Source organism: Vulpes lagopus, chromosome 23 (genome assembly GCF_018345385.1).
Source record: "Vulpes lagopus strain Blue_001 chromosome 23, ASM1834538v1, whole genome shotgun sequence".
Lineage (NCBI taxonomy): Eukaryota > Metazoa > Chordata > Mammalia > Carnivora > Canidae > Vulpes > Vulpes lagopus.
In genome coordinates, this window is record NC_054846.1 from 36,921,534 (window position 1) to 36,947,202 (window position 25,669).

Genomic DNA, 25,669 nt, shown 5'->3' on the forward strand with positions numbered 1-25,669 from the left:
GGTGAGGAGGCCCCTGCGCCCCGCCGCCCCACTCCCCGGCCCCGCTCCCCCACCCCCTTCCCCGCAGCCCCCCTCCGCTCCCCCCTCCCCCCCGCAGGGGTGCGCGGGTCGTGGGTCGGAGCCCGCGTGGGGCCGGGGGCGCCCGCTGTCGTCCCCCGACCTTCCCCGCGCGCTTCGCCTTCGCCCGGGCCCCGGGCGCGTCCTCCCCAAGGACGGGGGGGGGGGGGGGGGGCAAACGGGAGCGAACGGTCGGCGCGTCCTCCCGCAGACGGGGCGGGCGCCTCGGGGGTCGGGCCCAGGCCCGGCCGGGACCTCCCGCCCCCGCCACTTCCGGACACCAACTTGGGGAGGGGGGAGGGGGAGGGGGGAGGGCGGGGGGGGCGCGGGGCGACCCCGGGCTCCGCGTTCCACGTGACCTGGAGTCCCGGCTCCGGCTTCCCCCGCCCACCTCGCCCCCCGCCCCTCCCCGCGCGTCTCTCCTCGGCCGCGACCCGCTCGTTCCGCCCGAGCCGCTGGCTGGGAGGCGGGGGTGGCTCCGTCCCACCCGGTCCGGGGTTCAGTTCCCGCGACGGACGCGGGCGCTCGGCGGGGGTCGGGGCGTCCGCTGGTGGCCCCGGAACCCGGCAGGGTCCCCGCCCCCCGCCCGCCCTTCCCGCTCCCGACGCCGCCCGGAGGCCGGGGCTGGGCGGGCGCCCGAGGCGCCGGGGCCACCGCGATCGGGACCCGCCCCCGCCGCCGCCGCCCCCGCCGCGCCGGGCCGGCCCGCGAGCCTCCTGCCGCTGCGGCTGCCGCTGCGCTGGGCGCCCGCCGGTCCGCGAGTCCCGGCCCCGCCGCCCCCGCAGCCCCGGGCGCGACCTCGGCCCCGCGGCGCCGGCCCCATGGCTCCCTTCGGGCGGAGCCTGCTGCGGACCCGGCACCGGAGCAGGTGAGGCGCGGCGGGCGGCGGGCGGCGGGCGGCGGGCGGCGGGCAGGGGGCGCCGCGGGGGCCCGGAGTGCGGGCACGGGCGCCCCTCGGGGAGGCCGGGCGCTCGCCCCTCCAGGTCGGGGCGGGGGGCGGGGGGCGCTGGGCCGGGGCGGCCGGGGCGGCAGGGGCGGGGGCGGCGCCGGGGGAAGCGCGGTGGCGGCCGCGGGGCCCGGGGCCGGGCAGGCCGGGAACGTGCCCCGAGGAGGTCGGGGCCCGGGCGCGGGAGGCTCCCGGCAGCTGCCCCCCCCCCCCCGCCCCAGGCCGTTTTCCTGCGATTTAACTTTGATTCCTTTTGCTGCTTCAGGCCTGCAGTGCGCCTGGTGGAAATGTGCTAAATACGGGTTTTTCGCGCTTTCTCCCTCTCTCTGTGGCTGTGTCTCCCTCACACAACACACAGAGTTTTCTTGAGCCGGCAGGTGTGTCTCAGTCCCATTAAATATTTTAGTAACACCCCAGTGTTACTTTTGTTGTTGTTGTTCTAAAACCATGTGAGGATCATTTTAGACGTGGGTTTTGGTCTTTTAAGATATTTATTTGGGGAATAAGGGCTTTTCCATAACTCTCCTCTCCATCATGCTTGTTAGTACTTGTCAAAATTTACTCAGGGTAGATTTCAAAGCATCCAATTACGCGGTAGGAAGTGACACAATTATTTCAGAGTGTCTGCAAGATAATTTGTGGTGATACAACTTTAAAGTCCATCTTTACATTTGGTGCGCAGACGGCTGCTTGAAAAATTCTGTTTTTAACTCATTCCAGATGCATTCATGATTCAGTTGATTGTTTGCTTAGGAAGCCAGAACAATAATCAGTACCATGAAACTCCCTAAACCAGTTCTATTTGCTAATAATTTGGTAACGGATCACAACTATGGCATTTCTTGTACCTAGTGAAACTACGCTAAAAAATAAAGGATTCTGGCTGGATATTCTTTCAAAACATGTTAATGATGGTGGTTGAAAATAAGTGTGCATTTTAGTCGGGTCAGGGCATTAAAACTATCCCAAAAGTCTTTCCTTGCCAAGAGAAGACACTTACTACCTCTTTTTTTTAAAGAAATTTTTTTTGAGACTTACTACTTCCTAAATGATTGTTCAGTAGCATTATTTTTGAAGTATGTTGGTTTAAATGCCATCAAAAAAATATTAAAATTACTGGGGCAAAGTTCGTGGTCTTCTAAAACAGATGATGTTTCTGGCATGCTGATCCTTTTAAACGTACTCTTATATCTTATAGTTCAGGGCTGCTTCATGTATGTGTGTTTTTGTTTTTGATTATTATTAATTCTAGAATTCTGTAACTGGTATGCCAAGAACTTTGTGGTGCGCCCCTGTGAGTTTCCCTCAGGGAGGTGCATGTCCACTTCGGTTATTTCAATTTTGCCACTGTGCCATCTACCCACAAAACTGGCTTTCATCCAGGGAGGTGAGTATACAGTTTTTAATATGAGAGCTTCTATGCAAAATTATAAAATAATGGAGAGAACAATAAAAAAATGAGGAGTTCAACAGTATTTCAAGTTTCTCTGAGAAAATGGAATGGTGCTCCCGGCGGTGATGCTTTATTAAGAACATGTTTTGATAAAAGCGGTAATAATGAGGATATGTAGAAGTTGCTCTGATCCGTGAGTGCTTCCCTTTACAAATTTGTATTTTTCCACCCTTAAGAAAAATGTAAGCCACGGCAGCGGTCAGAGAGATAAAAATATGGGTATCTCAAACTAAGTGGTACAGAAGCCGCATGGTGTATTGAGATAGAATTAATGTGTATTTCTTTTCTTCAGTGTCCAGTATTTGCTATACAGGAGGTATTTTCATTTTGTTCTGTTTTTGCACCTTCTCAAAGGTGAAACTGTAGATAAAACTTAGTGACATGATTACATCTATCTATTTTGTTTGCTGGGTTCCATAATTCTTTGAATAATCTTACTTGGACATATAGAAACTATCTTTCCTTAAATGACAGGTGATTCATCCTTTGATTGTAAATGCAATTGATGATAAGACATTTATCTGATAACAGCTAAGGCATTCCTCAAATATATAGTTTAAAACTCCTTGTAGAATGTAAAGGAAGAATTTGAGAAACCCATTTGTCTATCTTGCGATGTATAATTTACACAAGTAAAGGAGCTACTTGAACATCATTGCATCTTTGTCAGCAAGGGAAAAAATACAGATTACTAGAAGGAATAGTAGGAATTTGAGATCATAAAATTTTGACAAAGTTTATTTATTGAACTTCTCTGCATCTATTCTCTTTCCGTCTTTTCAAAGTCTGAGGCATGAAATCTTCTAGAAAATACGGCTTTAGAGAGAGCAGTGCCCTCTCTAGTCACCATTGTGTTTCTATGCCTAGGACGGTGCCTGGCATATTATGGACCTGTGATGCAGTTATTTATATGATGTTGTAAATTAAATTATAAAAACATAGTTGCTATTTTATTCTCTACTCAACAGCTGGTATTGTATACAAATGAATACTTCTTAAAGGATTGGTTGACATTTGATATAATCCAAAACCCAAGGAAATAGATAAACAATTTTATGGAATTGGATGCCGAGTTAATCCTATTCCACTAGATAATCTTTTTCTAAAATTTAAGAAGCAAACTGGGAAACAGTCTTTAGGAACTAAACTGTAAACTAAACTAGGCATATAGGCATATATCATCTATCAAAAAACTGGGAAACAGTCTTTAGGAACTAAACTGTAAACTAAAATAGGCATATAGGCATATATCATCTATCAAAAAACTGGGAAACAGTCTTTAGGAAATTTGAGAATAATGCATAGCCGTGAATGATTGTATTTTGGCACACAAAACTGGTATGCTTTTCATTTCTAACTTTCATATAAATAAAAGAAATGGGGCCAATCTAGGATCCTTTATGTTTATAATCAGAATTAATCTTTTAAAATTTTCTAATTGTAATAACAGTGCCACAAAGGCTTCATCAGAAGGAAGAATTAAGTTTTGCGGTTAGGGTAAAAGTTGTGGGCAAGATGGATGTTTTCTCTGAAATTAGAAATATGGTGTTTTGTGAATTCTGCAGAATGGAGAATTGTTGTGTACTTTTTTGTCTAACCTCAAATAATACTTAAAATGTCCCTGAAATTGGATTGAGAAATGTCTGATATTTGAGTACGTACATCTTTTTAGTTCCCAGGAGTTTCTGAAAGAGATTTTCCCTAATGATACTTGGTAACTTAAGTAGTTATTAGTTGGCAGCAGATAGCCCATTAGCAACAATGCCTGGAATGCTCTATCTCTGGCAAAACTACACCGAGGGCAGTGAAGGCCGTGAAATTGAGCTCTAGGTTAAATCTTGAATTGTTACCCCAACTGTAAGCCAACTTAAAAATCCACTACATAAGATGTTGTATTATGTACTGTATTAATTCATGAAACATGTCAAGGCGATAAAGGTTCTTAAGTGGACTTTTTGAAAAAAGAATGTTTAAAAGTTTGTATCTGGTTAACAGTTTCATTTATAGAACAACTTTATTACCCGGACTGCATAACTTAGAAAGTTTGGATGTTATTTGATTGGCATGTAGTTCCAGGAGATCTGATGATAGCTCTAAAAATTCCCTAAAAATGGGGCTGTCTTCTTTTAATTTTAGTTCTGAAAATAGAATCAAGTTGGGTAGTGGCATATATTTACCTCCTCCAGAAGTATGTAGGTTCCAGTCCTTGATAGTTAATCTTTGTCTCTAGCAAATTGGCTTTCTAAAATGAGGAAATATGTTATCTGTACTATGTGTATGTGGAAAAGAAAAGTTCAAAATGCTTCTGTGCTCTAATGTTCCTTAATGTATACTTGCCTCGGAATTTTTAAAGACATCTTTTTGGCAAAACACGTACAACACGTACTAGCTTTTTAAAAAGCTAGACTGTGATTCCATTTCTGTGTAACCTGTTGTAATTCTGCTCCTTCTAGAGAAAGTTTGCGTATTTGTTGATTATCATTTAAGAAAAATTACTAAGGTGAATGGTCACCCAAGGGCAAAGTAATTACTTCATGTAAATGGAATAGAATCGTGGGTATGTGTTGAGCACTGGAGGCGAAATGCAAGTTATTTCAAGAATAAGAATGACCAGTGAGTATTAAATATGCCAACAAACAAGGCAAGTTATCCTCAAAGGTTTCTATCTGCAGGTTAGAGTGGCCTCTGTTTTGATAAAGTAACGTAAGATATCTATAAAACATTCTCATGAGTATACTCAGTGAGAGCAGGGACCTTACCCGTCTTGTTCCTTTTTAGATAAGCAGTGAATAGCTTCTCAAATATTTGTTGATTGAATAAATGAATTCAACATATACTCTTCAAATATACAGTACGTGGGTCAGGGTACATCGGTACATTTATGTTGACTGGATGCATAGGTAACTGGAATGAATCCATAAGTTCAAAGTGGACCTCCCATTATTCCTGCTCTTAGGCGCAGCTCCTCCTTCCTATCAAGGGCCATATCTGATAAATAGACTTTACTGGGCTTCTGATAGAAAACAAACCAAAAAAGCAGGATAGCTCATCTTCTCAAGAGATGCTCTTCCTTCCTTTCCTGTTCCAAGCATGTATATCAGTGAGGTTTGGCAGGTGGTGGTGAATGGCTACTATAGATGCCACCACCAAGTGTGGAACATCTTCTTTTGAGATAAGAGGGAAATATGATTAGCAAATATTTGTTTTCTTACATGATATGAGGATCTTTTCTCTTTGTATAAGATAATTATACTTCATGAGACCAAGGGATATTCTAGAAATAGGCAGAAAAATATCTTGGCTAAGAATTCCAGCAGATATTAGGTTATATCTCAGATATACCATTACTAATCATGTGCCCTTGGGCAAATATTTAATCTTTTTAATACAAGCACAATAATAATAATAGCATACAAGGGAAAATCCAAGTTTGGCAATTAGAGGAGGGTTGCTTTTTAATACACAATTATGAATAAAAGTATTACTAAGGTGATTCTGGAGAAGACAACTGTACAAATGAGGCAGTCCTTCTGCTTAAGCTTCATTAGCTTCAGGGTAAGTCCACCTCTGCTAATACTTAGAGCACTCTGTGCTCTGAGTGATTTACACAATACATAAAATAATGTTGTGAAGAAGGTACTATTATTATTTTGCCTGTTTTACATTTGAAGCCATTAAGATCGAGCAGTGCAATAATTAGTAAGTGGCAGAGGTAGGTTTCAAATCCGTGCCTTTAACCATTATTGCATATGGCCTATTTAGGACTTAGTTTTCTCATCTCTAAAACAGAGTTAATTCTAAACCATCAAGTATGAGATAAAGCTAGTTATATTTAAAGGACAGCACAATATTAGAATAGTAATACAAGCTCAATAAATATTCACTCTTTGTTCAGGCCTGTAGGGTTGAAATACTATGAAGTATATCTAAGTTTTTAATATTTAGACATGGTATATTTTGGTCTTTGAAATGTCAACAGAACTTCTCTATCCCCACTGATCTTTTTTCCTCCTTAGATTTAAAGAGGTATATTATAAATTACTGAATATGGTTAGAATGAGTCTATCAGTGTTATATAAAGCTATCTTTTGATCTTGACATAATATTTGAATTCTGATAGCTTTTAGGTTTAATCCTCACACCTCTTTTGAGCCAAATTTTTAGACCATTAACGATTTGGCAATGTGTAGCACGCCATAGTTTAAGGGATGTTTCCTTACGTGTCCTTGATGAGTTTTTATAAAAAGAAAGGATACATAATTTAATTTTTTTAGTCTTAGATTTATCTAATAAAATGAGAGATTGAATTTGATTTTTATTTTTTAATTGTTTTAAAGATTTTATTGATTTATTTGAGAGAGAGAATGAGCGAACGAATGCACATGCGAGAGAGAGCACGAGTTGGGGAGGGAGAGGAGAAGCGGACTCTAAATGGGGGGGGGGGAGGGGGGCTGGAACCCGAACCATGACCTGAGCCAAAGGTAGATGCTTAACAGACTAAGCCACCCAGACACCCCTGAATTAGATTTTTAAAGTCCCTTTAATTTCTAAGGTTCTATAATTCTAAAATACCCACTGCAGAATAGAGTTTAATTCTCTTGTCTTGCTTGTTTACCTTTTCAAGATAACTTATGAAAGCAGAATTAAAAGATGTTGGCTCAGTGGTTGAGCCTCCGCCTTCAGCTCAGGCTGTGATCCCCGGGAGCCTGCATCAAGGCTCCCTGCAGGGAGCCTGCTTCTCTCACTGCCTTTGTCTCTGCCTCCCTCTCTCTATGTCTCTCATAAATAAATAAATCTTCTTTGTTTTTTTTTAAAGAAAGAAAATAGAATTAAAAGATTTTTTTAACGTGTAATTTTATTTTACCCAAAACGTGATGCCTTGCCACATAACTCCTACCATGAAAGGTAGTATTATGGCAAAAATCAGATGTTTATTTCCAACTTGATTAGTTTATAAGTTATAATATCTAGGAATTATTGAGAGTTTGCTGTTTGCTATGCAGAATTTTAAGCTTGATGATACAAGTATATGAATATTAGGAGTAGCTGTCTTTTTATTTCAGTTCTTCAGGCCTCGTGGACTCTCTATTTGGTATTGCCAGACATGCAAAGACACAACCTCATTCCTAAGAGATTAAACTAATTGAAAGAACAGCAGTGTAGTTAAATATCTCAAGCATGAACTTTCTTCCAAATCACTCTTCCATGGGAAACTATCTTTGACAGGGTAGGTAAAATCACAATCTTTATGACGCAATTAAGAATACGAGAGTATACTCTCTTGCAGTTGTAGAAGGCTGTTCCTTTGTACAGTAGGTGCTCAATAAATGTTTTTGATTGCCTCTAAGAAGAAGTCTGAAAGAGGAGTACATGGAGGTAAAGGAAAATAAAAGGAGCATCATCGTAATTAGATAGCATTTATTAAACTCCCACAGTGAGGGGACAGGCTTGGACAAGAGTAGGGAACACAATACGATGCATAAAAAGATGTAGGAGGGGGCTGAATCACACGGTGGTAAGTCTGACTAAGATACAGGATAATCAAGAGATAAGGATCAAGAAGCAGGTGGAAATGGGGTCAGTTTGGCAAGATTCCATAATCTCAGCTGGGTTGGTTTAAAAAAAAAAAACTTACAATTGAGGGGGTGTACAGAAAATTTTAAAGATATGTATATATAGCAGTATTAGACTTACAGTCAAATAGTGGCTGATGTTCCTTCTAATAATCATATTAATATTTTAAAGATTTTATTTATTTATTCACAAGACAGAGAGAGAGGCAGAGGGAGAAGCAGGCTCCCCTCAGAGAGCCTGATGGGGGACTTGATCCCAGGACCCCAGGATCATGCCCTGAGCCAAAGGCAGACACTGAACCACTGAGCCACCAGGTGTCCCCTAATAATAATATTAAATTGGTCAGTTTACATCAGTTTAAATTGGTCAGTTTACATCAGTTTGTAAAATGGGGTTATTCTATTTTGTGGACATTTTTAACTTTATTAATGCAGATAGTGGTCCAACTTTAGCTAAAGTTTTTATGCTCACTGATTATGGTACACGATGGCTGAGGCTTCATGACGGACTGCATAGCGTACGTAGGCTTGTTCTCAACCAATGACTAGGATGTTTTTTAGCCACCTCGGATACCTTCGGCTACTCTAATGCTCCTCATTCACTCTGATGGTTTTCAATCCCTTTGGAATTCCCTAAAGTGATGGTCCAACTGAGGGTACTTATGATCCAGGGACAAAGCATTAGTCTGGGGAGACCATAGTCTTTCATAGGAGATAGAGCTCAAGGATACCTATTTTTCGATCTGCAGCTAAGGAGCTTACATTTGCCTGGAGCCATGAGGGATGCTCTTGAAAAACCGTGGGTGTTTCCATGGAGGTAGACATATAATAACTGCAATCTCCTATGAAGAAGAGTTGTACACAATTAGGAAAAGTACTTGTGAGGCTATTGTGGACCTGAGATGCCATCTTTTTTTAATAGTGCCAAGAGTTAGGCATTTTTTAGCAGAATACTATAAACTATTAGCCTTGGTTTCTTGACCATCTGTTCTACTCTGATAATGAAAGCCAAGGAATTTCTTCCTAGAACTATTAATGATAGGCATGAAACTTAGGCTATGTTACTTTTTAAAAAACTGTTGATCATCTTTAGTGGTTCTACCTTTAATTAGGAGAACTTGATGTGATCACAGTTTCCAGGATTAAGTAAAATGACAACTTGTGCTATATAATACTTTCCACAGTCCGAACATACTGCTGTTTTATCTGCCTTAGCTTCTAAAAACAAACCATTCATCAACTATCCCGCTTTGTCAGATTTGGCATCTACTTATATTTATTTGCCTGTGCTGACTCAAGATGATGGTTATTTGATGATTGTTTTAAAAATTCAGAAATATTAGATGAACCATATATTTGGAGGAGGATGAAAGATTAAAAATGAATCAGATATGGGCTATACTTTTAAGGAGTTTGCTGATTAGGAGATACACAGACATACATAAATAATTAAAATATAAGGCAGGCATTTTAAGGTATCAATAAAATTCATGCATTCAACAATAAAATTTATTTACCTTGTAATATGTGCTAGATGTTTTAGGTGCTGGGGATAAAATAGCGGGAGAGATAGTCGAGATCTCTGCTCTCACTGAGCTGATGGTGATGGGGTGGATAGGCAAACAATAAACAGACAATAAATGAACAAGACATGTCAGATGGTGATTGTTGTTAAAAGTCATTACGGAAGCAGAATTTATAGGAATTCAAAACTGAGTGGATGGGGCAACAGAAAATATCGGGATGAGAAAAAAAGAATAATAACTATTTTGAGTCTCAACTGGGAACATGATTGTATCATCACAAACAGAAAAAATGGCACAGGTGATTTTGGGGAGGGAACATCAGGGTGAAGAGTGAAAAATGCAAGGTGTAATTTGTATGTTCCCAAATATTCCACCTCCAAACACCTGGTGTTTGGACACATTGCACCTGAGATAGGACTGTGAAAGCAGCCTTTCATCCAGCCTACTCTCCTACCTCTGACGTCCATATGGGACTGATTAATATGGATCGTACTGCACCTGGAACAGGGCTTTAAAGGCAAAAGCCTGGTTTCCTAGTCAGGGCCTTCGAGCTGACTAATCCTGTGCTAAACCCACTCAATCTCCGTGAAGCATTTAGCATCCATCCTTTTAGTGATCCTATAATCATTACCTGTGGTCTAAATTAGTTCCAAGATGGCCATCACTTCCAAGATGGTCCAAGAGATTGTAAATTTCTTCTGTTTAGAGACTACAGGATCCCTATAATCCCTTGGAGAGTCATACATAGAATGATGTGGATATGGGAGTTTAAATAATGTCATAGTATTTAGATAATATATTCTTGATCTTTGGTGCAGGTAAATCATCTAGGTCAGCGGTCAGCAAACATTTTGTGAAAAGGCCACATAATTAATATTTTAGGTTTCTTGGGCCATGATATCACTACCTCAACTACTCAACTCTGTCAATGTAGTATTGGAACAGTTGCAGACAATACATAATTAAAAGAGCATGACTGTATTCCAATAAAACTTTACTTACAAAAATAGGTGGTGGGACAGTTGTAACTACCAGGCCCTAGTTGACTGCCAAATTCTCATTGTTTACTTCCCCCAAACGTACTTCTACCTCCATGCTGCAAAACATCAAACAAACATTTAGCATCTACTATGTTAGGCACTTAGGCTTTGTAGATGAAAGATTCAGTCCAGGACCCAACTGACAAACTAGAGAAAGAGAAAAGTAGAAAATGCTGTTACCGAATGCATCAAGAAAGGGCACCCATTTCCATCTGGGGTGGAGGCAAGGGGGTTATTCAGAGAAGGAAGGGGAATTTCCCTAACAGAAGGGACATTTGAAGAAGAGTGTGAGCCAAATGGAGAAGAGGGGAAAAAGGGTAATTCAGGCAAGGAAATAGGTTACAAGAAAAGCCCAGGGTGAAAACAAAACATGAAATCTAACAATCCTCAGAGTTATCAGAGGGTTATCAGTAAATTAGGGATAGCTAGTTATCTACATATTAATGTGCATATTGACAAGTGCTTGGCTATGATTTGGGGGCATCCGATCATGGAAGCAATCCTAGGAGTAGGCAGGAGAGAGAGGGAGAGGCAGAGACAGGAGATGGGGGAGACAGATTTAAAAAGGACTTAGAGACCATTTAAAGACTTTAATAGGGACGCCTGGGTGGCTCAGCGTTTGAGCATCTGCCTTCAGCTCAGGTCATGATTCCAGGGTCCTGGGATCAAGTCCCACATCAGGCTTCCCATAGGGAGCCTGCTTCTCCCTCTGCCTGTGTCTCTGCCTCTTTCTCTAGGTCTCTCATGAATAAAAACATAAAATCTTAAAAAAAAAAAAAAAAGACTTTGATCAAGGAAGATATAGAGGGAGATTTGTAGTTTTAAAGGGGCAGACTGGCAATATTCTGGAGCACAGATGTGAAGTGAGCTGAAGTTTATAATAAGACCGTATGTAATAGCTTACTGCAGTAATCTTGTGAAACTGAGAGTTGTCTGAATCATAATAATCGTGATAGACATAAAGGCGCATATTTAAGACATTTGGGGGAATGAATAAAGCAGACTTACTGACTGGTTGTTAAAGGGGGATGAGACAAAAAGGAACCTGGGAAGACCACAGTTTTCAAGCTTGAGAGAAAGGATGGGTGGACCACAATCACATTCTAGAAGGCAGATGGAAGAGTTTGGAATCTGAGAGAAGAGGATGATGAATTAGTTTTGATCCATTAAATTTGAGGTTCCTGTGGATTATACCATGTAAATATGAAGTAAACAGGCAAAAAGGAAGTTGGGAATGCAGGTCCGGAGCTCAAGGACAAAATATTTAGATTTGAGAATATCAGCATACAATTGACTGATAAAGTTGTTGACAACCTTAGAGTCACCCACTAAAATGCGTTTAGTGAGACAAGAAATGAGTCACAGGAACCAAGGGGATGCCATTTGTATAGTTATTATTATTGCATAATAAAACTTCCTAAAGTTAGTGGCTGAAAACAACACCTTGTTATTTGTCTTGATTCTTTTTAGATTTTTGTTATTTTAAAATATTTTATTTATTTACTTACATATTACTTGTTTATTTTGATTCTGTGGGTAAACTGGGGGAGGTTCTTCTTCTGGTTTCACCTGGGCGCTCTCAATGAAGGCCTCGGGTTGGCCGAGGTCTAGGTTCAGATGGGACAACTGAGAAGGCTGGGTCTCTCTCTCCATATGGTCTTTCATCTCAGGCTTTTTCATCAAGCAGCTGTACCAGGACGGCATTCTAGGAGGAAGAAAGCAGAAGCTGCAAGACTTCTTGAGGCCTGGACTCCAGAAATTGCATACATGGTTCTTACCACATGCTACTGGCCATGGCAAGTCCCAAGGTCTATTCAGGGAGGAGGAAATAGATTCCACCTCTTGATGGAAGACTTTGTGGCCACCCTGCATGACACCAACATTTATTGAATATGCAGAGGAAGAAGAGCCTGGGCGGGATCTGTGAAGGAGAAGCTAAAAAGGTAAAGCAAGAAGCTTCGAGGGTGAAATCCAGGAGTCAAGACGTGGATTGCTTCAAGAATGGGAAGGAAAGATCACAATACATAATGTTGCAAAGAGGTCAGGTTGAATCAGTTCCAGGGTGCTGGGTTTGGCAGTTAGGAGATCTCTGACAAGCCTAAGAAGAAACGTGTCTGTTGAGGGTGGGTGCGGTGGAAATCACTTTATGGTCACTTTATGGTCACTTTGTGGTGAGCTCTTGTAACTGAAAAGTGGAGAATTAATGAAAGTGACTGTGGATTGCTATTTGAGTTTGTGAACGAAAGATAGTTGGTGCAAATGTGTGGCCAAAATGATAGTAGTTACAATGTGACAGGAAAGTGGGAAGGACCAGGGGAAAAGGTAGAGGATGAAAAGAGTTTAAAAGGGGATACATTTTAGGGCAAAGTTCTAGAGGAGGTGGAGGCAGTGAGATTCAAAGCATATGAAAAAGTTTAAAGTTTGGGGAAAGCAAATGGATATATGATGCTTTTGACCTGGATGACCACTGTGTTTCTCTTATCAGCGATACTTTCATGTATCTGCTTTTTTAAACAAAATGACATGACAAGCCCCAGTATATTCCTGCTTCTACAAGGTAGACATCTTTTTGTTGCTCTGCAGGTAATTTATTTGTGACTAATGTAAAGAGCTGATTATTTCAGATGAAGCTTCCATTTGGAAGTCACATATTATTATAGAGTATGTTCAGAAAGTGGAAATCAGGGATAAAGGAGCTCATCTTGTGTTTTTAGCTATCCTACTGGATAATGTAAATTCTTACATATTTTTAGTGCCATTCAAATGCCAACAGATTTCAGAATCCATTTAGGGAGGGAAGAGTAGGTGGCTGCAGGCAGGTACAAGCTAAAAAGTCACCATCATTAGGAAATATCTTCCACTAAGTAGGCAAAACCTATTACGGATTTAGCTGCCCACAGGAAAACCCATGCTAATAGCTGACAGAACTACAACTGTTATTAAACTAAATATTCAGGCTAGGGAACTTTCCTTTAATAAGTATATGTATGGTTTGTTATAAAATATTTCTCTCAAAAGTACAAATAAACAAGGAAACTTGAGGTATTTGCCAGGCACAGGTGACACTGGGAATTGAGCCTAAGAATCTCCAATGAGATTAGATATTTGCTCAGCATTTCATCTGGTAAATACTACGTGTTAAATATTTACATTTTTTATTAAATCAATTTCCGGAATCTGAACTAGGAGCTTAATTTACTTAACCCCCAGTTGTCTCCAATACACATTCTTTACACATTCCTTTCCCTTTTCTCTGTTTATGGGATTTATGTATTACAGTTTACCCTGCAATTATGTTATATGGAGGGTTTTTCTTACCCTGCACGTCTGGCTTACTTCCTAGGAGATTAAATTGGCATTAGTAGAACATAAAATTTGTGATTTCTGTGTGTGTGTGTGTGTGTAAATCCTTAACCTCTTTGCCTCGGTTTCCTAATCTGTAAAATGAGTTTAACAGTAGGACCCATCTGGCAGGGTTGTGATGAAAATGAACTGAGTTAATGTATATAAAACATTTAGAACAATGCCTGGCACATACTAAGCATTCAAGAAAGTGAGCTACTATCCAAAGTACCCTTCATGCACACCCCTTTTCTCCTTAGTCACGTCACTATTTTTTGAGTACCTGTCCTTCTACTATCAGGTCCACACATAATCATGTGAAATCACAATTTGAAGGGGTCTTCTTTACAGTCAAGATCTAAAGTATTTTTATTTGTTTATTTATTTATTTTTACATAGCCTCTACTCCCAATTTGGGGCTCAAACTCATGACATCATCAGGATAAAGAGTTGCGTGCTGTTCCTACTGAGCCAGCCAAGTACCCTTCTAGACAAGATCTCAATTGGCATATTGCCCCAAGTTAAATCTCTTGAACCTCTTTTATTTAATCAGACTTTCTTCAAAGAGTTGCAGGACTGGATAATGAACTGAAGACATTGAGGCCAATTACTATGCCTTTATTATTATTTATTAAATATGACTTCTTAAGTTTTATGATTATTGTTTTTTAGTTTTTGGAATTTTATACTATATTGGTTCAGAGTCTGTCTCATGATTTTCAATAATGTTTAAGATGGTCTTGAATTTTTAGAATCTAAGTGTAGCTTTTCTCCTTCTGAGCTACATGACAAATTCCTGAACATAAGGATCATCGTATCTTCTCTATCATTTTATCCTCAGCATTCATTCACATTGGCTAAAACTACAGTTTCATTAACAACTATTGAAACAAGTTATAAAACTATAAGACCATGATTCAGAATGGACAAGTTATTTGGAAGATAACTAACTTGGGATGGATTCAATTACTTTTGCATAGAACTTTAAAAAAACATTTAAGTTTATATCCTTACCCAATTTTGTCTTTAGATTTCTGTTTGTGTTTGGGTCATTCCTTTTATTACAGAGTTGCCCATTCATATACAAAATATAAATTTTTCTCATATAGATGAAGCTAAGTAATTTATTAACTAAACTAATTATAGTTGTACTGTGATAATTTTGATTATTGGGAAAAGATGCTATTAAATTTGGAAGTATGTGGTAGTTTTGTTTGAAAATAACATGTGATTTAAATGTTCAGCATCCAGACTAATTATTTATGGCATCCTCAACATTTTAAATTTTATGATTGGCATGAAGTTGGGCTTGTAAACTCAAAATTAGTTCATAACCTTTGGTATGGAACTTAATTTGGCAGACTTGCTTTTTATCATCATCTATCTTTATTCTTCAATGAATTAAGTGCTTTTATTCAAAGAAATGTGAATTTTTACAGGGTATTGTCAGGTTTGAGCCTGAGATAAATATGCTGAGATCAAATTTCTCTTCTTAATATTGTCTTGTAGCTCCCATTCCCATTCATCATTTCTGAAGCTTGCATTGTTGGGTTATTCTATCTCCCAGTATTATTTACTGATATGTTTTTAATATGAGTGCCACATCTAGTGAGCTATACATTGAAGGGTCTATTTGATTGGACGTCATACAGTGTGAGAGTCATACCTCTCTCTAGGGTAAGATGTTTTGAGAAAGAACTGCCTAAGAATGGTTTTCATAATTTCATAGCCATCCATCTTTTCTATAAAAAATACATTATGAGGCACTAAAACCTGCTTTCTGCTGGATCAGAATCTGTGCAAGAACTAAGTTTTATTTCTCTGTGTTGCTATCTTGGATTTCATTAATCAGGATACAGGACACAAAAATGAATTGCATATGTATTCATGTTCATATGTTCCTCACTATAGCGTTGAATTGCACAGTGATATCAGGATAAATTAACTTCTATCTTTTGAGGAGTATAAATGTTTTGGGGTTTAATAAATAACTTGAAGGGAAAAGGTTGTATTATGAATGAAGAAAATACACAGGAGACAGTTCTCATTTCCTTATGGAATGAGAAGTTTGAAAAGCATTTATTTACTTTCACCCTCATAGAAAAAAACATTATGACAATATCTTTGCTTGACCAAAGGCCGGTAAAATGTAGAACATTCACAACCCTTGCTTTGTATTCGGCAATCAGCACAAAGCCCCAGATTTGTAAATATAATGTCATCTGCCATTTCATTTGAGCAGTAGTGACTTCTGGACAGTATTAAAATTCAGGGTGTCTTCTAAATAACCCAAGCAAGACAGTGTTTTATTCAGTGTAGTTTTATCCCTAGGGTAGTTTTAAAGGCTATTTCTGACTTATCTAGACATATTTTACGTGCGTACAAGGCCCCTTGCCTTGCCTGGGCACTAGAGATATTTTTTCTCTCATTTCCCACGGTTGTTTCTGGGAATTTCCCGTTCTTTCTTTTCTTTTTTTTTTTTAATTTATTTTGAGAGAGAGCAGGAGCAGGGGGAGAGGCAGAGGCAGAAGGAGAGGGAGAAGCAGACTTCCAGTGAGCAGGGAGCCAAACATGAGGCTTAACCCTGAGACATGACCCCAGTGGAAGGCAGTTGGGTTAACCAACTAAGCCACCTGGGGGAGCCTGGGCTCAGTGGGTTGGAGCTTCCCTTTTATCCTGTAAAGACTAAGGTATTGTTGGGCCAGCTCCTGGGGGGCTTGGTCAGTTAAGTGGCTACTTTTCGGCTCAGGTCATGACCTCCAGGTCCTGGGATTGAGCCCTACATCATCTCATCGTGCTCCCTGCTCAACAGGGAGTCTTCTTCTCCCTTTCCCCCTCCCCCCACCTGCTCATGTTCTCTCTCTCTCTCTCAAATAAATAAAATCTTAAAAAAAAGAAAAAGCTAAGATATTGTCTTGACCTCCTCTTCCCTCAAACTCTGGGTCCGTTCCTAATTCTGGTCTTTGTCCCTTACGTCAGGGCAGAAGAGATTGCAAAGTAGTAAGAGAGCAACACAAAAGCCCCTTCTACAGACTCCCATCTCCCAGCACACCGCTGACACCGTGCTGGCCTCTTGACCATTTCCTTCATGTCATAGGTATTCAAATACTATTTCTTAATGAAGAACAAAGATTTACTAGTCCTGAATGGAAATTAAAGATTTACTAGTCCTAAACTAAAACTAACCCTATTCTGAATGTTTGTGTTTCTATTGGATCTAAATGCAGATATCAATATTCCTTATAGGACTGGTTCTGAGATTAACAGAGGGAAATCCAGTTGGGCAGGCAGGATAATAATAACAAACATAAAACAGGATTAATAATAACAAACATAAAACAGGCCAGTATCAGACTTTCTGAGATGACCTCCGAAAATGTTGCATTTTATTCCATTAAGGAGAATGCCAACTTTCATCATTTATTTTAGCGTATTTAAGATGGGAAATGTCTCCTTTGTTTATTATTTCTGTTTTCATAAATTTTAGTATTAGATTTTCCAAGAAGATGCAAAAAAAAAAAAGGGGGGGGTGGTGGTAAAAGGTGAAGCTTTGTAGTAGTAAATCTGGAACACGATTTTTCCATTGCACCACTATTAACATTTGTGGCTGGATAAGCTTTTACTACTAGGCAACTATTCTGTGCATTGTGGGATGATTATGTTCCCAGACTCAACACACTAGATGCTAGGCTAGTAGCACCCCTGGGCTTTAACATAAAAATAAAAAATGTCTCCATGCATTGTTAATATCTCCTGGGGTGGGGGGGCCAAAATCACCCCTGATAGAGAACCATTGGTTTAGAAGGAAGGAATCTCCAGTTTAAAAAATAGGTAATAGGAATAAGAAGAAAACAGAATAGTGTTTGAGCAATGGACCAGGACTGAGATACGCCCCCAAAGCTCCACAGTTCTTCATCTTTCATACGGATGGATCCTTCCGTCAGAATGTTCAGGCACAGGTACCAGCAATAGCTGGGAACTGAAAAAGTTCTAACTATTGATTTCTAAGCATGGAATATGGTTCCCAAGAGATATAAGCAATTAAAGCATTTCACTGAGTCACTCCTATACATAGCAGCTAGTTTGTGCCAGTATCAGACTTTCTGAGATGACCTCCGAAATAGTTGTAATAGAATAGTTGTAATATGTAATATTATTTGCAATTTATTTGCATGTTCAAATATTTTCCATAAATATCTATAGACTGCATTCTAGTGATCATATACTGGGTTTTAAAAGCATATCTTGTAATTCTTAATTAGTGATTTATCATTGTAATGATTCTTATTGGTTTGAAAAGTAGGCCTCCATATGAAACATTTGTCCTAATAAGTTTTATATGTCAACTTTCAATTAAACTTTAATGTCTAATATACACTAGGAATAAATGTTGCTCTTTGATTTTTTCCCTGTACCCCAATTCAGTGTCCTTTTCCTCTGGACAACTGAATAAAGATGGCCACAGTTTATCCATTTATCTTCATTTTTCTCTGCTTTCACACAGAGTCTTTTCTCAGGAAATATGTATTTTCCGAGATCCTCAAATTGTCACTGTAATATCATAGTAAGTATTTTATCTTAACAACTCCAGATTTAGATAGTTAATTTATCCTTTGATGCTTTGTGCATAATTACTCAGTGGAAATGTGTTGAAGAAATATTTGGGCGTATTAACATTGCATTTGTAATTACAAGCCAACTCAGTTCTGTGTCATTGTTTTTGTGGTATTAAAATTAATTATCAATGGAGAAATATTTTCAATTTCATAATTGACAATAGAGTGAAGGCAAGAAATCCAATATCTAATTTTTATTATTTCAGAGTGAATATGGAAAAGTACCCATAAGTGGAGTTAATACATGTTGTTTAAGAGTTTTATTTAGCATATAAATCTTATTTTTCTGATGATATTCCAAAAAAGGTAAACAGTGAATTATGAAATAGCTGAAATATATATATATATATACAACACACACATATGTATATATGTATTAGTGTATTGAACCTCATTAGTACAATTTTAATCCAAATCAGAGGGTTATAAATCAGAGAAAGAATAAAAGCATTCTTGGCTGATCTGTGATCCAAAGATTCTATTAATGATGTTTTAAAATGTCTCTTATTGACCCAACAGTTATGTTACACTGGAAGTACACATGCAAAAAAATTGATGAGTTGAAACAGGTGAAAAAATATTGTGAGGCAGGTTGGAAAATATTTGTAAAATAATATTGTTAACTACCATAGCAAGGTCAATAAGATTGCTGAATGGGCATACTAAAAACACTCCTCCCCTCTCTGCTTTAAATAATAATAACAGTAATTTTGTTATTAGTGTTAATAACCTATATTTACCCAGTAAATTTTTCACAGTCCTCAAAGGTCTCTTACTCATTCTGTTATTTAATATTTGCAGCAACCTTATGAAAAATGTGAGTCAGATATTACAGTATTACAGTGAAGGGTACAGAGGATTGGAAAATGAATGGATAGAAACTTCATCAGAGGCCATATTGTAAAATAAATACAGTTTTCAAAGTTAGAGGTCTGTTTAAAAAGTAGATTTTAAACATGATGAATCTTTTACTAGGTATGGAAGATTTATTATGGAAATTCATTGGTCATTACTTTTAAACATATTCAATCTAAGGGCAGAACTTTTGAAAACTATCTGGTTTGAATGATGGTTGTAAAAATTCCTCAAAATATTTAGAGATAAATGACTCAAGAAAATATAAAGATGTTTAAGGTAGACTTAAAAAAATGTTTGGAACAAGTGAGACTGTGAGGTTACTATTGAGGCACTAATTTTCTCATACGTAATGTGGAAATAATAGTATCTTTAGGTGTGCTTAATGACTATTAGGGTTACATTATCCACATGGGCTGAAAAGTAGCAGATATCTTTGGGAGGCCACAATAAACAAGCACTTAATCTTCCAAAACAAAAAAGGTCCCAACTGGGATAGGGGTATGGAAGTATTGGGGAATTGTCACGTACATCATCATTATTATTCGACGAAGGGTACCAAAGGATTCCCTGATCTCTGCCTCTCAGTCTGCTTCGCCACTATAGTGTAGGGCTGAAGAAGTTACAGGTCATGTGTCATCCTTTCTTACAGACCCAGAGCTAATGTTTCCAGAAAATGGAACAGGGCATTTGGATGACTCTAAGAAAACAACAGTAAGGTCTGAATATATATTATGTGATCTGTCAGGTAATGCCAGTGCCCAGGCCAGGCCTGTCAGTAGTTTTTTAGTACTGCATCAGAGTAAGAACAAGATTAACAAGGAAAAGGCACAGAAGAAGATAACACATTCTTGCACACTTTTCTCCATGACTGGCCATTGGGAAAAGTCTTCCCTTGACCAATGGAGTATTCTAATGGGACATTAGAGTTCCATTCCTGTCAAAGGCAAATTTATAAAATAATGTTCCTAGTAAAAAGTAGTGTATTTTATGATTTTTTTCTCCAACTTAATCCACATATCTAAATGATCAAACTAGGGACACCTGGCTGGCTCAGTCAATAGAGCACGTGACTCTTGATCTTGGGGATGTAAGTTCCAGCCTCATATTGGGTTTAGAGATTACTTAAAAAAAATTTTTTTAAAAAATCATCAAACTAATAAACTTGTTTTTACATTGCACTCTGGAGCCTGCTTTCTTGCTTGGGTTTGAATCCTCAATGCACCTCGAACTGTGCAAGTCATTAAAAACCCCTGTGCTTTAGTTTCTTTATCTGTAAAATGGTGATAATATTATTACCTAGCTTACAGATTGTGAGGATTAAATGACTTGATATATGCAAGAGCTTAGAACAGTTTATTAAATGTTTTATGACTGATGGTTATAATCTTTAGTGTTACTTATTTTTAGTAGGATATTTTTTGAGTTTAACCATGAATACTAAAAAAATAGTATAAAATAAAGATGTCCTATGTTCTTAGTTTTAATGTAATAGCTATCGGCACTATCTTATAAGCTTGACATTTACAAGTTACTCCATTTTGTTATTTTTACCATTATTTATACAAATTACATATTGAAATACTTGTAATTTTTTAAAAGATTTTATTTTTATTTATTCATGAGAGACACAGAGAGAGGCAGAGACACAGGCAGAGGGAGAAGCAGGCTCCATGCAGGGAGCCCGATGTGGGACTCGATCTCGGGACTCCAGGATCACACCCTGGGCTGAAGGCAGGCGCTAAACTGCTGAGCCACCCAGGGATCCCCAAAATAGTTGTAATTTAATATAAAGTAAGTGCATGGCAATGGTTTACTTCTTTTCAAATTATGTAATTTGAAAGGTAAACTTCCAACACCTGCATAAAGTAAAAAAAAAAAATGTTAATTTTGAGTATCTCATATGCATGATCCAAACAGATGAAAGTAATGATTAATTTAGAAGTAATTTGTGCTGTAGAGCCATAACACAAACAGTAGTTACTTTAAGTGCATATTTATTTTTGCTTAGAATGTATTTGTGTGCTATTCCTCTACTAATTAAAATATGAAATAATTCTGTTGTTCTAAATTCTATTCTACCCATATTGTTGCTGCTTAGAATTATTGAATGATGAGTTGTAAATATTATCAAATATCACATTATTCAATGCTGGCTCATTAAATGTTAAATATTTTATAAGAGAATAATTACAGCCCCGTATGACTTTTTGAATAATTATTTATAAAATTTTGGTAGAGTTGGATATTTAAATTTGGAGGGTATCCTTTTTTATTTGGTGTCATTGATTTGTTCTTTCACTATTAGTAGTCACTCTATGACCTCAGGAAAGTCAATAACCAAGGTGTAATAATTGGGCATTTAAAATAAAGATAATCCTGCAGGATTAGTCACTATTGGTACTAAAACAAACACTATAAATTCTAAGTGTTAAAACATTCTAGAAGCCAGGGAAAATTTCTTTCATATAATACTTCAAGAATCATATGCTTTGAGGGTGGTACATAAATAAAGTAACTTTCACAGCAAGCCAATTACTACTTGAAAATCTTGTCTCCACAAATCATATTGGATTATAATTCAGTATATGTCATTTCTTACCATTCTTTTAAGGATATATTATGAAAGACATGGTCAATTTGATTTACGCTCACGATGGAAATACAATAATAAAAATTCTCTACAGGGAATAACCCAGAAACCACTGAACTTTCTTCTTTTACTACCTCTGTGTTTTTTTCTTTCCTTCAGAAAATTGATTTTTCCCTGCCCCTCTGTGCTACAAAGGAGATTACAATCAAGTCTTTACTTGTATATACGTCCCACCTCTGACCACTTCCTAATACCTCTGCTGCTAAAACCCTAGTCCAGGCAATTCTATCTTTTTTAGATCTCTGCACAAGGCTTTCAACTAAGCTTTCCTGCCTCTGCTTTTGCCCTCCCCCCCCCCTTTTACACCCATGCCATTAAACAAGCCAGATATACCTAAAGCATAAATTTGATCATAAATCTCCTTTGCATAAACCTTTCTCATGGCTTCTCCGTAAAACTGGAACAAAATCCAAATGCCTTATCCTGTGATATGCATTTCTGCTAGATCTCATCACTTTTCATTCGACCTTTCCTCCAGCAACAACCCCCACCTCCACTACTCTCAAGTCTCCCAACTACATTCTCATTCTTTCTGTCTCTAGAACACATGCCTCATGACCCTTGCACTTCTGTTCACTTTTAGAATTCTTCCCTTAGATCTTTGCCTCCTCAAAATTTATGCCCCTATTCAAAGGTCATCTTCTTAGAGAAGTCTCTCCTAAATACTCTGAATAAAATAGACTTCTCTTTCTTCCAAGTCTTTCTCTGTCCCTTTACCCTGTTTAATTTTGTTTAGTATTTACCACTACCTGCTATTACAATAATCATCTGTGTTGTCTTCTCCTTTGTGTACTGCTGTGTCTTTAGTATTGTCAGACATGTCTGGCATATGATTGGTATATAATAAACATCTGTTGAACGAAAGTATGGCTGTTTTCAATAATGGGCTGTTTTTTAGCTCTATGACTCTACTATCATTCCAGCATTCCTACCTATGCTTCCATCGTCTTTCTCTGGTCCTAAGGCTCCAGGCAAAACGGTCTTATTTTATCTCTTTTTATTCATCTCCACTTTGATTATTGTCTTAACTCTAGCCATTCTGATCGTAGTTATATTGTGGCTGACTTCTGTAGATAAAATAGCCTTAGTTGTCTTTGATGACAGTTTGCTCTTTCCAGAGCCCACCAGGGAATAAAAGGAATTAAGATATTTTCCAATTTTTTTCTTGCAGTAAAACTTCTGATTCATATGTAGTCTCAAGCTCAAGATACATCTCTCATTAAGGATAAAATCTGGAAAGAGTATTAAAGTTAAATCATGTTTCTGAGCTTACACAGGTGATGACAGAAATATAATGTACTTTGTTTTTCTTTTAGATCTCCCACTAAAGGCATGGATTCAGAGGAGAAGGAAATTGTGGTTTGGGTTTGCCAAGAAGAGAAGATCGTCTGTGGGTTAACTAAACGCACCACCTCTGCTGATGTCATCCAGGCCTTGCTTGAGGAACATGAGACTACATTTGGAGAGAAACGATTTCTGCTGGGGAAGCCCAGTGATTACTGCATCATAGAAAAGTGGAGAGGCTCAGAACGGGTTCTTCCTCCACTCACTAGGATCCTGAAGCTTTGGAAAGCTTGGGGAGATGAGCAGCCCAATATGCAATTTGTTTTGGTTAAAGCAGATGCTTTTCTTCCGGTTCCATTGTGGCGGACAGCTGAAGCCAAATTAGTGCAAAACACAGAAAAAGTGTGGGAACTCAGTCCAGCAAATTACATGAAAACATTACCACCAGATAAACAAAAAAGAATAGTCAGAAAAACGTTCCGGAAACTGGCTAAAATTAAGCAGGACACCGTTTCCCATGATCGAGATAGTATGGAGACATTAGTTCATCTGATCATTTCCCAGGACCATACTATTCATCAGCAAGTCAAGAGAATGAAAGAGCTGGATCTGGAAATTGAAAAGTGTGAAGCTAAGTTCCACCTTGATAGGGTAGAAAATGATGGAGAAAATTATGTCCAGGATGCATATTTAATGCCCAGTTTCAGTGAAGTTGAGCAAAAGCTGGACTTGCATTCTGATGAAAACCAGATTTTGGAGGACCTGACTGAAAGTGATGGAATCGTACACCTGGAGGAAAGATTAGCATATTACCGAATGCTCATTGAGAAGCTCTCTGCTGAAATAGAAAAAGAGGTAAAAAGTGTTTGCACAGAGATAAATGAGGATGCAGAAGGGGCAGCTGCAGGTGAGCTTGAAAGCTCCAATTTAGAAAATGTTAAGTGTGATTTGGAGAAAAGCATGAAAGCTGGTTTGAAAATCCACTCTCACTTGAGTGGCATCCAGAAGGAGATTAAATACACTGACTCATTGCTTCAGATGAAAGCAAAAGAGTATGAATTCCTGGCCAAGGAGTTTAATTCACTTCATATTAGCAACAAAGATGGACACCAGCTAAAGGAAAACAGAGGGAAGGAATCTGAGGCCCCCAACAGCAGTGGGGAGGTTCCCTCCTTGACTCAAAGAGTATTTAACTTGTATACAAATGACACGGACTCGGACACTGGTATCAGCTCTAACCATAGTCAGGACTCAGAAACAACTGGAGGAGACATGGTGCTGTTGTCAACATAATTTGACTGGCTTGTCTCTGACCTACCTTAATGTTCATGTTTGTTTAATAGGAAACTTTATTTTAGATGTCACATTCTGAGAACGATGTAAATCATGTTAAGTATTCAGTAGCTAATACAAACTAGAGAAAATTTATTTTTGATTTAAGAGTTCTAAAGTGACCTAATTATTACAAGTTCATACGGTGAGCTGTTTATTAGGAATGCAGCACAAATAGCTTGCAGGTGTAGAACAGAAATAATTTGATGGGAATTATAATCTCTTACAGTTTCTGTGAGAAATGATTTATGCAAACAGAACCAGTTCTTAATATTGCAGTCAATATATTGGAACTATTCACGTGAACAAGTAAAATCAAAAATGTGCTGTAACATATTTTTTCAAAGCTGTATTATTGGAATTTTTAAGTCTGTAAAGTACATGACAGCTATTCTGTTGTAACTGTATGAATTCAAGTCTTGGTTCTTCCTGTTGATACTTGGAATGCACTTCATCTCTGTCACTTTCTGAACCCCCCTACCTGTTTTAAGATGACGGGAAGTGGGAAGGGCTGCCCATGGGACATGTATATAGATCTAGCAGTGGATTGGATGGGGGTTACAGATGAGAAAGAGCCACGTGGTTAAGAACTAAGTCTGGGCTTTCTCTGACAAAGCAAAAATCTTCTGATCGAACAAATGGTGGGAGCAGGTTCGTTTTTTGAGTGAGGTGCGATGTGGGTTACAGAGAAAATCACAGGGTCGCAGTCCTGTTTATTTACACCCTGTCTACAAAAGTCCAAGAGAGGCAACTTGTGGTCCTTTGTGTGGGTAAAACAGAGTTCTGTATACTCTAAGTATTAGCATTTTGTCTCTGAACCTACAGAGGGGAACTCACATGGACAGAAACCTTTTATTCTGTTACACTGGAATTCAGATTGTCTCTGTAGATCTTCAGCTAAGGTGCGAAAAAAAAAAAAAAGATTAGCTTTAGCTCTAACCCCACTCCTCCCCCAAGAATGCTAGTAAATATCCAACAAACTGAACGGATAA

At 38.9% G+C, this 25,669-nt stretch overlaps 1 protein-coding gene across 2 annotated transcripts; it reads left to right on the plus strand.

Moving 5' to 3' along the window:
- The first annotated feature begins 804 nt into the window (after positions 1–804).
- Positions 805–25,669, plus strand: RASSF9 (Ras association domain family member 9). 2 transcript variants are annotated; one of them, XM_041739038.1, is made up of 3 exons: positions 10,312–11,237; positions 21,061–21,202; positions 23,378–25,669. In XM_041739038.1, the coding sequence occupies exon 3, from the start codon at positions 23,394–23,396 to the stop codon at positions 24,636–24,638; it is 1,245 nt and encodes a 414-aa protein (XP_041594972.1). In that variant the 5' UTR covers positions 10,312–11,237; positions 21,061–21,202; positions 23,378–23,393; the 3' UTR covers positions 24,639–25,669. The 2 variants fall into 2 exon arrangements, with proteins under 2 accessions (XP_041594971.1, XP_041594972.1); XM_041739037.1 differs by lacking the exons at positions 10,312–11,237; positions 21,061–21,202 and adding an exon at positions 805–925.

Bases quoted from the DNA above. Each gene is read 5' to 3' on its own strand.
- RASSF9 (XM_041739037.1), top strand. From the start codon at position 879: ATGGCTCCCTTCGGGCGGAGCCTGCTGCGGACCCGGCACCGGAGCAG. The intron at 926-23,377 runs GTGAGGCGCGGC...TTTTTCTTTTAG, and splicing joins CGGACCCGGCACCGGAGCAG to ATCTCCCACTAAAGGCATGG.